This window comes from Thunnus albacares, chromosome 22 (genome assembly GCF_914725855.1).
Source record: "Thunnus albacares chromosome 22, fThuAlb1.1, whole genome shotgun sequence".
Taxonomy (NCBI): Eukaryota; Metazoa; Chordata; class Actinopteri; order Scombriformes; family Scombridae; genus Thunnus; species Thunnus albacares.
The window spans coordinates 8,697,150-8,712,467 of record NC_058127.1 but is presented as its reverse complement, the minus strand read 5'-3'; the positions used below and the strand labels follow the sequence as shown (position 1 = coordinate 8,712,467).

Genomic DNA, 15,318 nt, shown 5'->3' with positions numbered 1-15,318 from the left:
TATACTGCTGACCAAGTCAATTAAGTAGCCTTTGTTTTCTCTCATATGTGTCAAGCTTGTGTTAAAATCATCTCTGTCTTGGATGTTCCCAAAATAGATGTGCTTCCTACTTTCACTATTATTAAAAACTCACCCAACCGGCTGAATATGACTGTATTCTCAGAAAGAGGTGACTTAATCCTCTTCTTTGTAGTCTATAAATGTAACAACCCATCTTACATAAAGGTCTAATCTTTATGTTTGTTTTCCTGTATAAACACAGACACGCGCATTGTCTCATTATATTTTTCATGACGCAAAAACAAAAGAAAGAAAACAAAAGAAGACTGAAAAGCTGCAATACAGCAAACATTCTCAACATTTTTGCAGATGAGTGCAGCTGCTTCTGTCTCCTCCTCCTCCTCCCCCTTTATTTTTCAAAGATAAGCCATTTAGCAGAAAAACTCATCTGAGAAGAATCCTCTAAAGACTTCCTGTAGAGTCCATGTTGACTCATTTTGGTTTCCAGTGAAGCGCTCCTCAAAGCAAGGAAGATAAGATAACAAGGATGCCAACAGATACATGAAAATAAAAAGGCTCCATGCGTCGATAAACTGCAGATTTCACTAAGAAAATACAGTTTTTTAATACTTGTGTTAAACTACTGAATGAAGTCAGCACACTGAAACAAGTCTGACATTATCTCAGATCCCTGCTGAGAGGTTCCTCCTTTTGGGACATGAAACAGGAAGCTTCTTCTGTTGATTCTAAGAAACTTGTTTTCATTTTTAGGGTTTTCATTCGGAGGCCTCTTTAGAAATATAACCGAAAATGATTCTCTCAGCAAAATATAGATGTTGTCATGGAAAACAGTTTTACAGAAGGAAATGTACCCAAGAGTATTATAAACCTACAGGAATAGCTTCCTTTATAGCAAACAGATACATAGTTAAATACTTTAAAATGACATAAAATAAATTATTTGAAGTAGATTTGACATAAAAGTGACTCTTGTGAGACCAGATAATTAGCAGTGAAGTGCAGCCTCTGGTGGAGATTTTGGTGAACAGCAGCTTTTTTTTTTTTATAGCTAAACGTATCGTCTGCTGCCTCCTCGCACGTCTATACGACTGAAAATATTTGCTCAGTTTCTTGCGATTGTGACAAACTATTCTACTTTTAACGGTATAACAAGATATTTTCTCGTTATTACTAGATACCAAATTATTCTGTTTTTACAAGAAACCTTTCTATTGCTTTATCTTGTTGCATCACAAAATGTCCTCATTATTTCACATAATGAACAAATCTCATTAAAATTTTTGATGAGTTGTTAAACTTCCATATATCATTAAAACAAGATGCTCTCAGCACCTGAAGAGAGGATATTGTGGTATTGTACATCAGCTAGAAAAAGTGGAAATGACTTGTTTATATGGTTTGAATAAGTTTTTATTTCATCCTTATTTCATGCTGTAGCTTAGAGCAATCATATATCATGATTGATTAATCATCATATAACATGATTGATCTACAGTGAAACAAAGAGAGAAGTTGAGAGGATCATGAGTACACGTTAAATACATTATCATTAACTCGGGATTTAAACCTTTAAATGAAGAAATACTTTACTACAGACAAATAGGTTAAATAAATTTATTTAATGAAACTGTCCCCAACAGAATTCTGCATCAAGATACTTAAAATAAAATATACATACATGTAAACATCTAAATCCTATCTCACAATTGGTGTTAAAAATATTCCTGATTAAGGATCTGATCTCCAGTCACAGAGATGTGAATTCATCTTTTGGTTTGATCTCATTCATGAAGATCAGATTCCTCATTCATGCACTTCCTGTAAGATCAAAACCAGAGAAAAGACAACAGGAAACCGGCTTAAAATAGTTTATATAATTAAATGTACAAAAAAAAGGCAGAACGTCATCAACCCCAACAGCTGTTGGTACCAATATACAAATATCATCCATCTTATATGCCTACTATCCTCAGTTGTACAACTCAGCTACACAGGAAGCTATGTAATTTAAAGTGTAGCAGGTTACAATAAATTTATTGTGTATAAAAACAGAAATACTGTTTTTTTATTGCGCTTCTTATTCTACAGAGTTTGAGTTTTCTTTAAAAATGGCACATCATAAGGGAGAAACTGGATCCAACAATGATAAAACAAACAGCAGGCTATATGAATGAAAACACAACCAATGTGTAACACCGGTTTTCATACAGGTGTGTGATCACCTGACAACCCTGTGACTTCACACCAGTAAAAAAAAACAAAAAACCCTGAAGAAGACGGTTGATACACGTCAAACACTAGTCGGTTGATTGGTGGTGTTTTCTTCAGTGAAGATTGGACTTTTGCTAAAGGGAAACCCTGCTTAATAGGTCTACATAACAAATTAATTTCTATAACAAAATCTGTAGGGCAGAGCTAACCGGGTCAATGTCCTTTGTTGTTGCTGCACCAAAACGTCACTCTGGAAATAAAGGTATGGAGGATCGATAGGGGAGAGATAACTTTCTCTAACTTTAATCTATTTTAAAATATAAAAAGACTTTTTACAGTAAATGGACAGTTAACAGTGGAGAGATGTCGCTAATATGAGAGGGATTACAAAAACAAACATATTATAATGCAGGACATTATAGTTAAATGAAATGCTGTTTTGATTGTCCACTCCTCACTAGAAAATTTGGTCTTTTAGTAAAATCCTTGCTAATACACAAGAGAGATTAGCCAGTGCATTTTGTTGTAGTTGCTGTGCTTGCTGGGAGTTGGAGTTCTAGTACTTAAACCTGGGCAAAATCCAGTTTAAGAAAAGTCTGAATTAACCCAGGGGAAAACTAAAAGTAAGGCAGATTTCTAGTCCTTCTGCTGCTCCAAAATAAGGTCAGAGAGCACGTTTATGTCCGTCTCTGCCGGGTGGCACTGCAGCACCAGCGTCACCGTGTTGTCCTGACCCAGAAAAACCTGACAGAGCTGCTCTCTTAAGCTGGCTGTTTCCTGTGGAGTTCTATCCGCACCAAATCCCTGTCCAGGACCTGCAGCTCCATGCTTCCTGTGCTGGTGTCCCACGTCCCATCCCTTCCCGTGCCCTCTCCCTTTGCCCCGGCTCCCTCCGCCCGCTCCGTCCAGAGCGCCGCCCAGCGTTCGATCGCGGAAGTTCAGGACCTCCGTTTGGGAGCGCGGAGGTTTGAAGGATGGGAATGTGGTGGCTACACCAGCAAAAGAGTGGTTTCCTGGGTCAGGAGTCCTGAGAGGAAACAAAAGGCATAAACATAAGTAATTATAGAAGGACAGCAGAAACATGGGTGAAGAAAAAAAACGTCCTTGGTGGAGGTTAAACTATGCAAACACACAAGCCTTGTAAGCAGATACGGAGGCGAAGACAGTGCGTGTGTATGTGTGGTTGTAATACCTGTGCTCTGAGCGGAGGAAGTCGTCCAGGTGAGGCCCTCCTCTGCCGAGAGGATCATCCGGCACCATGAAGTGATCACCGACAAACGTGTACTGAAGAAGTCTGAGGAGGAAACACAACATTACACCACTTTAATTAGTGGAGCAGCCTTTTAAGTTGTTTAAATACAAGAAACTTGAAATTAGAGTGATTATAACTAATTTTCAGGGTTTTCAGCTCTATAGAATATCGTCTTTTGATTTGAGATGTTTTACTCTCTCTATCTATCTATCTATTTTATTTGTCATTGTCTTTTATCTTTTTAAGAAATCTAGTTCTTATTTAAATTAATTTAAAATCTGGTTTATTGGTTTTATTATATTTTCATCTTATGTTATTTTATCAAGTGCATTAGTCTAAAACTGTACTGTTTAAATTTGAATTGCACTAACTTGTATGAAAGGTGCTATACAAATAAAGTTTGATTGATTGATTATTTGTATATTTATTAAGAGAAAGATTGTGGAAGATGCTGATACGGTTGCTTTTTATCTCTATATGTACCATTTATTTAGGTACATATAGAGATGAAAAAGGCAGACGTGATGTATACTGTTACTTTGCTTATGATAGTAGAAAGTAGAAGAGTCGCTCTTTTGATGACTACTTGTGTGTTGTTTCAGTGACGCTTGTCAAAGTAGTGACTATACTTTCTTTTATCAGAAAGCTCTCTCAAAGATTGTGTAATGAAGAAAAAATGTTTCAAAGCAAATGAAAAAATTGGAAATCCCTGTATTTGGACTGTAAAAGCAGAACTGTATACTGCTCTGTAATTCTTGCATTTCCAACAGTATCTGAGCACAATACTCAATCTAAAATATACTCGAGTCAAAGGAAAATGACTGATTTTAGAGTTAAATAAAATATTTTGTGCCTCTGTCTTCCTGGTTGGTATAACACAATCCTGATTGGCTATGGGAGCTGTCACATTCAAGTGAAGCGCAGTCTTTCTTTACCTCTTTTTGATGATGTCCCTCCATACAGGGGACTCGTCCGAGAGGTCTCTCAGATTGTCGTTAGTTACGATCACTCCGTCTGTCTTCTGCGCAAGCTGCAGCATCAATCTGTGAAAACAAGGGAGAAAAACAACGAGAGATATTAAAAATAACCTGGAAAAGAGGCTAAAGTTTTCTTAAGCCTTTGGTGCCCCATTGTGGTAGTGTTAAACATGAATAAATGGAATAAAAGCATGTAAGATTTTTATATTATATTCTTTTTACAAACAAAAAATTATGCAATTGAAATATTTTGAAAGATGTTGTATCATTGTGTAAAAATTCTGCATAGTCGTTTTACGACAGGGGAGAGTTATTCTTGTTCATTTTTTCCAAATGTGATTTTTCCCGTCAGTGAAACTTGTAACCCTGTTTATCCGCTGTCTGCTGTACACACAGATACAGTGTAATGACAATTCTAGGATGTTGTTAAGCAGCAGTATGATGAGAAAATCTGTCTACCTGTCATCATACGAGCTGATCCTCTTGCCATGGACTTCCCTGGAGGGGGTGTAGGAGAGCAGGCCGAGTTTCTGCAGCTCAGTCAGATAGTGCTGCTCTGTGAGACAGGAACAAACAACACCATGTTTAGTCTGCACAAAGGAAAGCGCACACCCACACACTCGCATGCACACCACAAGGCTACATTCCCCAAGATCTTATTTGTTTTTCTCCTCACATGTGACTCGATTTTGAATCGATCCTTTCTCTATAAGCCACACGCACGGACAAGTAAATACACACACATACACTGCAGCACAGAGGCCTTTGTAATTTTAAAACCGCACCATGCATTCCACAAAATAATGAAAGCTAACTGTGGCGACAAGGACTATACTAGAGACTGTTTTTCCCTGCATTCAAAATGTTTAACAAAAATGGAGGATATAGCTAATTACCTGGTTAATGTTATCTTTGTTTAATGTGTTAAAAATCGAGCAAAATAGATATTACAGGTTAAAAAGGACTCAATACTTATTTTCAGGTACATGTACAGTAAAGTAATATACAAATCTGTTACAAATCTCATATAGTTTACAGCACTTCTATGTGTATTGAAGTATTAAAATAGTTTTAATAATAAATGGAATAATAAAATGGAAAATAGTCATGGGTAGTGTTATAAAGCATACGCCTCTTTGTAGTAAATGGAATATCGCATGAGAGTGCATGCACATACTTAAAATAAACACGGATATGTGCATGAGAGCAGAAATGATTAGTCAATCGACACAAAAAAAGGTATCCATTTTGATTATCAATTTGTTGTTTACATGTAAGTGATTTTATAAGCAAAGATGCCAAACATTCCCTAGTTTCAGCTTCTCAATTATGAGGATTTTCTGTTTTCTTTCTCTTCAGTAAAAGTAAATTGATATTTTAAGCTATTTGAAGACATTAACTTGGACTTAAGGAAATCTAAACAGGCATTTTTCACAATTTTCTGGCATTTTCTTGACAAAAGAATTAATTTATTTGTATAACTTGGAAAATAATTAGCAGATTAGTCAAAGATGAAAACAATATATAGTTGCAGCCCGAAAATGTACATACATGATACTTTAGGTAGGCTTAAAATGCAACATGAAGAACAGGAAGTGTTACCTTTGTTTTTGAAGTCGCTCTTCTGTCTCCACTGTGGCAGCATGGCGCTGATGTGACGATGACCTCGGTCCCAGAAATGCTGAACAGCCAGAGCAATGCCTCGACATGAGAAGAAATGGCCCAAACCATGACTGTGGAAAACATGGACCAGTACATGAAAAGCTTTATAACAAAATCAGACGTCTACAAAGATGGAACTTACTCATTTTGCAAAATGATAATGACAGAAGATCCCATAATGAACCTTACTTTGTATCTTGTATTTTTATCTGCCCAGCAGCAGCAACAGCTCTAACCAATAAGCAAAGATCAATACTGATAGTATGGACGGCACTACCCATACTGTGTGATTGGATAATGTTAAGTGGACATGCAGTGCAGAAACATCCAAAAACGAGTAAAGATGTTGCTAAAATGAAATCAAATAAAACACTAATAGATATTAAACAAATCATGAATGAGGTTGAGATTGACTGAACATTTTGTACAAAAGGGACAAACCCATATTGTTGGAAATGTACTCTTCTTTCTTACTTTCTTTCTCTGCTATATATATATAAATGTTCTTTTCTTAGTCCAAGTTAACGTCTTCAAATGTCTTGTCTTTGTCTGATCAACAGCCCAAAATTCAAAGATAACAAGTTACCGTCATACAAGACACATAAAAGTTTAAAATCTTCCCATTTGAGAACCTCCAACCAGCAAATGTTCCTTAAAAATGACTAAAATGATTATAAGATTATCAAAATTGTTGCAGATTAATTTTCTGTTGATCAATTCATTGATTTATCGACTAATCGTTGAAGCTGTAGACTTCTGTGTTTCTCTCCAAGATATTAAAGGTGCCCCGCAGAGTTTTTTTACCACTAGTTGCGCTACAGAGCAATGTTTTTATGAGTGGGTCTCTGTTTTGTTTGAATTGTGTCCTCAGGGCGCTTTAAACACATTAAACCTACTACAGAGCTGACTGGTTTGTGTGTGAAACTATCAGAAAGACAATGTAGCTTCTATGATAGCCACTCATGCTAAAAATACAAACTAACACAGGTGCTGTCGAGTTGGATAAAAGCACGTCCTAACCCAGAAAACACACTAATAAAATAAATCTCTTATCTTAGTAAATGTACAGTCTGTTAGACAAATGTTACACCACTCTTTCCTGTCGTTCCCACCTCATGGCCACGTTGCTCCCGTCAATGATGATCGTCCTTAGCTTCGGGTCTCCAGGCTTGTCTGTTAGCTTGAGGTCAAAGGGCGTCTGCAGTCCCTCCAGGAAACGCTGCTCCCCTGTCACCACCACTGAAGAGGCGGACATGAAACCCTGTCGTTCCCTCGCTCTGGTGGGAGACAAGTCGCTCCTGGTGAAGATGCTTGGTTGAGAGGCTTGCAGTGCTTGTTTTAAGGAGGTGGAAGACTGAGGCTTTGGGTCTTGAGCTGGATGATTTAGTTTTGAGGTGGGTGGATTAAAGTTGTGGATATATTGTTTGTTGGGCTGGAAATTGGTGAATGGAGGATCTAGAGATGAGGCATACGTAGGCATGGGTGGCCCTTTGACTTCAGGAAGGATGGTTTGGTGTGGAATTTGTGACTTTGGTGGCTGGTGTTGCTTTGGCTGCTGGACCCAAGGAAACAAATCTGGTTCCACAACAGGTGCAGTTCGGTCTGGTGCTTCTGTATCACCTGTGTCTCTCTTTTCTGCAGGTGTGAGAAGCCTAGCTGGGACGTCTCTTCTTGCTTCGTCCTCCGCCGGTTCGGCTTTCTGACCCTCCTTCTCCAGCACCACGTCGTCCATCTCTCTCGGTCCCTCTCTGGAGGCATCTGTGTCACTGATCCTCACTCTCTGCAGCTCCAGGAGCAGCTGGTGGGTAGATCGATCAGGCAATGCGCTGTACACTTTAGCTACATTCTGCTCTGCGTACCCGCAGCTGGCTGCAGCTTTCTTCAACACTCCTAGGACAAAGTCTTCCTCGTTTCCTTCCTCCTTTTCTTCCGCACTACCTTCTCCCTCAAAGTGTCTTATGCTTCCCGTCGCTCCATCACCCTTCCCCTCATTAACCTCTAGCATCTCTACATCACTACTTATTGCTGTATCTCCTCCTCCTCCTGTTGCGTCTTCATCCTCTCTGTGCTCTGTCTCACAAGGTCGGTTCCTCTCGCTCTGATTCAGGGCATCTTGATTTTTCTCTCTCTGCTCCCTGTCACTGCGATCCTGCTCCTGTTGGACCAAATCCAGTATCTGCGAGGCCTCTTTAAGTCCTGTTCGGGCAAGCACTCGTTTGACAACGTCCTCCGTGTACCCCATAGCTGTGAAGAACCTCAACAAAAGCAAAAACTCCTTGTTTCCCACTGACAGCTGCTGCTGCTGTTCTTCCTCCTCCTCAAGCCTCTCTTTCTCCTTGGTACCCGATGGTCCCGCTGGCTCCGGGTGCTCCTCTTCTCCCACCTCTTGTGGAGAATGCATTTGTCTTTCCTCGGCACCCTCTGCCCTCCCTCTGGCGCCTGCAGAGGTGGAGAAAGAATGGAGGAAGGGGTCCTTGGCTGCAGCGTCTTTCCCCGAACCTGCAGTCATCCCTTCAACCCACCGATCAGTGGTGCTGGAATCCTCAGGAAGTGTGTACGTAATGGCAGAGGGTTTGTCCCATCTATCCTCCAAATTCCCATGTAATCCTGCCCCTGCAATGCCATCTGTCAGCGCCGGGTACGGGCTTGATCCAAGACCCGATTCTTTCACCAAATCCAGCAGGATTTCCTTCACCGACCCTGGCAGCACCAGAAGATCCAAGATGTGCCTGTCATCCCATTTCTCCACCAGAGTTTTGAAGGCCCGGCGTGACTCCAGGGACTCACCAGGGCCTCTGTCCACAGTCTCAGAGCGTCTGGACTGCGTGCCCTCATATCTCTCCACCAGGTCTGTAATAAGGGAGTAGGCTCTCACCACTGGCTCCGCAATACCCGATATAAGCAGAAAGCCTGGAGAGCTAACCTGGTTTGATGAGTAAAACACATGACATTAATCTCAAACCTCTAAATCAAAGCAAAATGAAAATGTACGAGGCAAAATTAGTGGATGCAACTCCCTTAAGACTCTCTTGATCTTTAAATTAAAGCTATCAAACAGAATGATACATAAAGTTTGAGGAACATGTCTTCTTCTAAATAAACTCCTCTGTTAAATCAGGTTAAAAGATCCTTTATTTATCCTGCTATTATTTGTGTAAGTGATAAAATTATTGGCTTTCAGTTGAATCATATCATTTTACAATCTTCTGTAGTCCAAATTAATGATTCCACATAATCTGTAATTAAAAATACATAATAATGAACAATAACAATGGAAAATCACACTTTTTATATGCGATTTTGTATATATTTGCTATATATCCTTAAAGGAATAGCTCGACATTTTGGGAAATGTGCTTATTTGCTTTGTTTGGCAAGAGTTAGATGAGAAGATTGATACCACTCTCACTGTCTGTACAGTAAATGTGAAGCTACACCCAGCAGCCGATTAGCTTAGCTTAGCTTAGCACAAAGACTGGAAACAAGTGGAAACAGCTGGTCTGGAGTTTTGTTGTCACTATGAGGTTGCCAAACAACCAGCAGAGATTCAGCGCCCAGCCAAGAAATAGTTGTTTTTTACGGTTCAGTGAGTAGCAGAGGTGCTGGTAGGTGGATTTTGTTACCTCGGGACAGACCCAGGTTAGGTGTTTCCACCTGTTTCCAGGGGTGGGAGGGTACAGGCTGTTTTGGTAATGTAAAGACACTGGACAGAGATGTCGATACATCTTGTCTGAGATTTGACTCACAGGGAGTTTATATTCTTCGTATGACAATTTCTTTCATGTTGTGTGCCCTGTACCTTTACCAAACCACATGGGGAAAAAAAGCAATAAAAAAGTTGGTCACAAAAAAAACAACAACTTTGGGTTATTTCCCAAAATGTCAAACTATTCCTCTAACATAAAGATTATTATGTAAACTATATCTACCTTATAATGTACTAACTCACATAATAGTGAAAAGGAAAGTAATAAAAATCCCCCCTCTGAGTTATATATTTGCATTCCAACAAAAGAAGTTAATAATAGGTAAAAAAATTCCCAGTAAAAGACATCACAGTATTACGTTAACAGTTGTTACTACATAAGGGGTGTGACACATTTTTATTTGGTGATGTAACACTGATATTGACCAATAATGTAATTTCTTGTACATATAACAAAAATGTCACCACAAGATATCACATTGTTAGTCAGTTTCCTTATTACATAATCCAGATAATGGTGGACATGAGTGATAAACTTCGTAATCCACGAGTGATAGTTCTGCATATAGAACAGAATAAAATCGAATGAAATTTAAGTGTTAATTTAAGAATACAGGTCAGAAATTATTTTCTTGGCTTGTTCCAAGTTGCGCCATTTATGCCTTTTTAGTTTCAATGTAAAATGGCCGCAAATGATCACTTTTTTTTCCTTTTTAAACCAATTTAAAGCAATTTATCATTACATTTTTATGTTCGGACTGCCAAATAATGCAGTTATTATGACTTTATCTGTGGCTGTACAATGCCAATCATAATCAGGATGTATATCATTTTATAAACTCTCAATGGGTGACAGCTAATATAGAAACTATGTTTTAAATTCCAGCTTATTTCTGCTTTGTGATCAAACACTCAGCTCTTCTCTTGTCATAAATCTAAATGAATGTAGTCTAGACAAAGACCGGATCCACCACTCACCACTATATGTGCTGAGGTGCTTTTTATCAGGCAGTCCATAAACAGCCCTTTGGCACCACAGAAGACACAGTGAAGGACCCCGGGATAGGACACCTCCTGTTGCTCCTCTTGGTTCACTACTCCTTTCACAAATAACTAAAAGACAGAAATATTATTTGTTATTACTGCGTTGTTACATCATCACTACAGCAGTGGTGGAAATACTGTAAATATAACAAAATGTAAATAGTTTGTGTCCATTTTGGGAGCAAAAAGTGTCTCTACAACACGGGGGATCAAGTGTTAAAACAAGGATTTACGTTTCAACTTTTTCAATTTCATTTTCATTTTCAATTTCACTTGTTAAGAGTCATAATTTCCTTTCCCTATACAGTATTTCTGTGGATTACCTCAGGGTGGCAGCTCGGGAATTTCTACAGAGAAATTATTAGAGGTAGCTGATGTTTTTTCTTTTTTTTCTTTCCCCTTGTCTATTGTTATTTGGGTCCTTGATGTTTAGATCAGGACAGAGATACTACACACGGGTAACTTTTATGTTTTGCCTAAAAGTGTTCTGGGAGGACAGAAAACACACTGAGAATAAAATATATTCAAATGTTGCTCTGCCAAACTGCGTTGAGTCTCTGCCAAAGAGCAACGAGGAAACACACCTGCTCATGACTTTTATATTATCCTCGTAAATATGCTTGACAATCATATTATCACTGTTTTTATTGTCTTCTTGTTTTACAAGAACATTAGCTACTCAGTGCAGCTACTAAACTAGTGTAGTGACTAAAATAACTGTCACTACTGCTGTTCAGCAGAATCTACGTGACATTATGAATTCACCAAATTTATTTTCATTTCATGTTGTCAATCATTCTGACTGCATGTTGGAGAATATGTGTCAGCAGACTCGCCACATGATTGGACTGAAACTCAAAAGAGACTTATTATTCAACGTTTAAAAATCCTTTGATGAGTCATTTCCCAGGGGTGTCTGATAGACTAATTACTACCAGTAATAACAAGTTCACTTTTCTGGCCCTTTTCTACATTAAGCCGGTCCACAATCAGGACTAACTGTACAACCAAAAAATGAATAATAAAACTAATATTAAAAGGCAAACTAATAGACAGAAAACATAAAAACAAGGGCAGGTTTGTATAAGGGGTTTGGGTTTTAAAGGGGACGTATCATGCACATTTCCAGGTCTATATTTTTATTCTGGCGCTCTACTGGAATATCTTTGCATGATTTATAGTTCAAAAAACTCCTTATTTATCTTATACTGGCTCTTTATGCAGCCCCTCAGTTCAGCCTCCGCCTGAAACAGGCCGTTTTAGCTCCTGTCTCTTTAAGGCCCCCCTTCTGATGAGCCCACTCTGTTTTGACCAGAAGCTGGCCCTCGGGAGTCTTCAAATGACTCCAGAGGCAACATAAACAAACCATGAAACATATTATAGTATATTACATATTATATATTCATTATACACACATTATAACAGTATAAAAGTAACAGAAAATCACAAAAAGGATGATATGGCCCCTTCAGGATGTATAAATTTAAAGTTGTTGCAGTCATGCTTACCTTAACTGGCAAAACTGGTTGGGCAATATTACTCAGTGAAACTCTTATGTAACTGTGAACTATGAAACAAAGCAATAGGAGCTTACTTTGGCAGCTTTCACATTGTTGCTCGGTCCTCGTAGTTTCAGCCATATCTGCCCGTTGCCGTGCGGCAAATCGTCCGCCCCGATCCGAAACGTCACCCTAAATATCCTCTCCACAGTGTCGTGTAGGGAGGTCAGAGATCCTCGCAGCATCCCAGCACACGCGAATTCATCCTCCACCTCAAGCTGTCCTCCTCCATCTCCTCCTCCTCCTGCGCCTCCATCGTTTCTCTCATCATCCATCCCGTGTTATTAAATCGGTGGCAGAGAGTCGAACATACTGCGGAAAAAACACATTTCCCATATCAGATTAAATGTGTGAAAATTAGAATTAAGTGGGTGACATCCTTCTGAAAACACACGAGCCACATTTCGATCAACACTGTATAAAGTATCTCCTTCGTTTATATTTCAATCAATTTATTTTGGAGAACGACCAATGAATGTTTGTACAAATGGCATCCGACCTAGTTTCAATATGTTTTGTTAGCAGTCAGTATGAGGATGATTCAAAAAGCTATGAAATGCTGGACTGATAAGGTTGGGATTTTTTCATTGCAGCTTAAAATCCAAATAAACAAACTAAACAAATAAAGAAACTGCATGCAGAGAAGTCGTCTAGTTTCTTAAAATTAAACGTACAAGACTGTGTAACAATCTGTAACTACCTTAATAAATAAAGTCAACTAAGTCTCAATCGCCATGTTTGATTATTTGTGATTAACAATAGAGGTTTAGTGGAACTTGTTTTCAGAAATTGCTTTCAGAAATTCAAATTAAATTAAATCTGGGTCACTTCTGCAGCTATGTTTTGTTCTTTACTGCAATTTACAATGTACAAAAACTCTGATTTTGCTTTGACTAGCTTCAAGAAGTGCCTCAAGTGTACTGAAGTTACATAATTACAAGTTAAAAGTTAATGTTTTATATTTGAATGTGGATTTACAGTGGGTAAAAACACCTCTTCCCACTTGTCCACTATTGTCGTGTGTTTCCTTTTGTGTGAGTGTGATGTTTTTCTTTCTGTTACACTGTAAGCGTGAGGTGTGATAATGGCGCTTTCCTGTTTGTTGACAGTATGAGTAGGCAGAGCTCCAGTAATCAAATGCTGATAAGTGTTGACAGATATGAACCTACAATGTCAAAATGTGTGCTATACATTGTATTTACAGTTGGACTTTCTGCCTGGGAACGATCCCTCTACTGTTAAATCTGGATTACACTACAGGCTCCTAGAGCAAAAAATAACGAGACCCCCAAAACACATGTTCCTCCGAACCAGTTTGCCCAGTCCCAGTAACCAACCACTGTTTCTATACTGGAATACCACCTACGCCAGGTTTCCTGTATGTCTGTATGTAATTAATTTGAACAAACACACTTTTTAAAAAAAGGTATGCACCATGTAAGCATAATATCAAGTGAAATATTGAAGGTTTTAAAACTACATTTTGACACAGTGTCCCTCTATAAGATGGGTCTGAAGATTGGATTAGTCAACAGTATTTTGCTAATTGATTAATTGTTTTGAGTCATTTTTTTAAAAGAAAATATGGCCCAAATGTGAATCTTTTCTGGTTTCTTTTAGTCTTTTATGATAGTAAACAGAACATCTTTGGGTTGAGGACTGCTGGTCGGGACAAATCAAGACACTTTAATTTGCATCTTAGGCTTTGGGAAACATTTTTAACCATTTTCTGAGATTTTATAGACCAAACAACCAGTTAATAATGAAAATAATCATTAGATGCAGTCCTAAGTGGATAAAAAGTGCGGGTCCCTTACTGTACTTCAGTTTTTAGTTATGCTTTGGTGGTTTATGTTACAAAACAAATGTGTAATTAATCAAATTGGCACAGAGTTATCACTTTCCTTGCTTCCATCGCCTACATTAACTGTGTATGTATATTCAGTATGAATGATTTCATTTAATCTAAACCTCTCTACAAGCTATTTTTCATCTATAATGTGCATAAACAGTAGCTACACATGTTCTGCACACTTTGCTCCTGCATGATGTGCACGAAAACTCCTGTCTTTCTGATTAGACTATCAATACACACACTGACATATTATTTGCAATTTGTTTGACTGTTTTTGTGCTGAAAGAATTTGCTGTTGTTAAAGAAAAACACCCCTATTTTGGCCAATGTACATCCTTCTGTGCTCCTGCAACTTCCTCACACACATCTAGTGTAGTTTTACCTATAATAAGACCTATAAAGCGCACATACAAAGCAGTTGTATCACCAGCATACAAAATGGCCTATTGACAATAATTTGGCAGCTGCCTGAGTATTGTGAAACATTTATGTTATTGTAAATAGGTCTATAAAGCGTGTTTATGGCAGACAGAACAGGAAACAAGTGATAATCCGCTTGTCGAGACAGGAATGTAAACTTTTAAGGTTTTTAAAAATCAAGAAAAGTGAGAAATATCATCTTTCAGTGTGGTTTTCTTACGTGAGGTCGGTCGCTCTGCACCCTCCCGAGTTTCGTTTCCAGCAGCAGCGGCGGCGGCGGCGGCAGCTCGCGTCAGTCTTCCGCAATCATTAAACAATATGTATCAAAGTTCAGCCAACACATGATGCTGTAATGCCACTAAACGATCGCTGTCCTATCAGACTGAGGGTTTGAAGATCATCGGCCCGGCTGAAGCCAGGCGGATGGGACACCATCACCGGTGGAAACCCCAAACACAAAACCGAAACTAAAGGAAAAACACGGCTTATCTCAGAAACAGGGCGGGTACTTCTGGTTTGATGTCGCTGAAACACCCTGATAATATTCTTATAATAATCCAATAAACTCAAACTACGTCTAGGGACTCTAATAGTATGTGGAAAAGATCTTT

At 38.6% G+C, this 15,318-nt stretch overlaps 1 protein-coding gene across 1 annotated transcript; it reads right to left on the bottom strand.

Annotated features, from left to right (window-relative positions):
- Positions 1 to 2,347: 2,347 nt before the first annotated feature.
- khnyn (KH and NYN domain containing) lies at positions 2,348 to 15,195 on the bottom strand. Its single transcript, XM_044341667.1, has 9 exons — positions 14,928 to 15,195; positions 12,468 to 12,744; positions 10,808 to 10,942; positions 7,236 to 9,046; positions 6,064 to 6,194; positions 4,921 to 5,017; positions 4,420 to 4,527; positions 3,425 to 3,526; positions 2,348 to 3,259 (listed from the first exon to the last, which is right to left on the bottom strand). Exons 2-9 carry the CDS (start codon positions 12,705 to 12,707, stop codon positions 2,869 to 2,871), a joined length of 3,015 nt encoding a protein of 1,004 aa, XP_044197602.1. The 5' UTR covers positions 12,708 to 12,744; positions 14,928 to 15,195; the 3' UTR covers positions 2,348 to 2,868.
- Between the last annotated feature and the right edge of the window lie 123 nt (positions 15,196 to 15,318).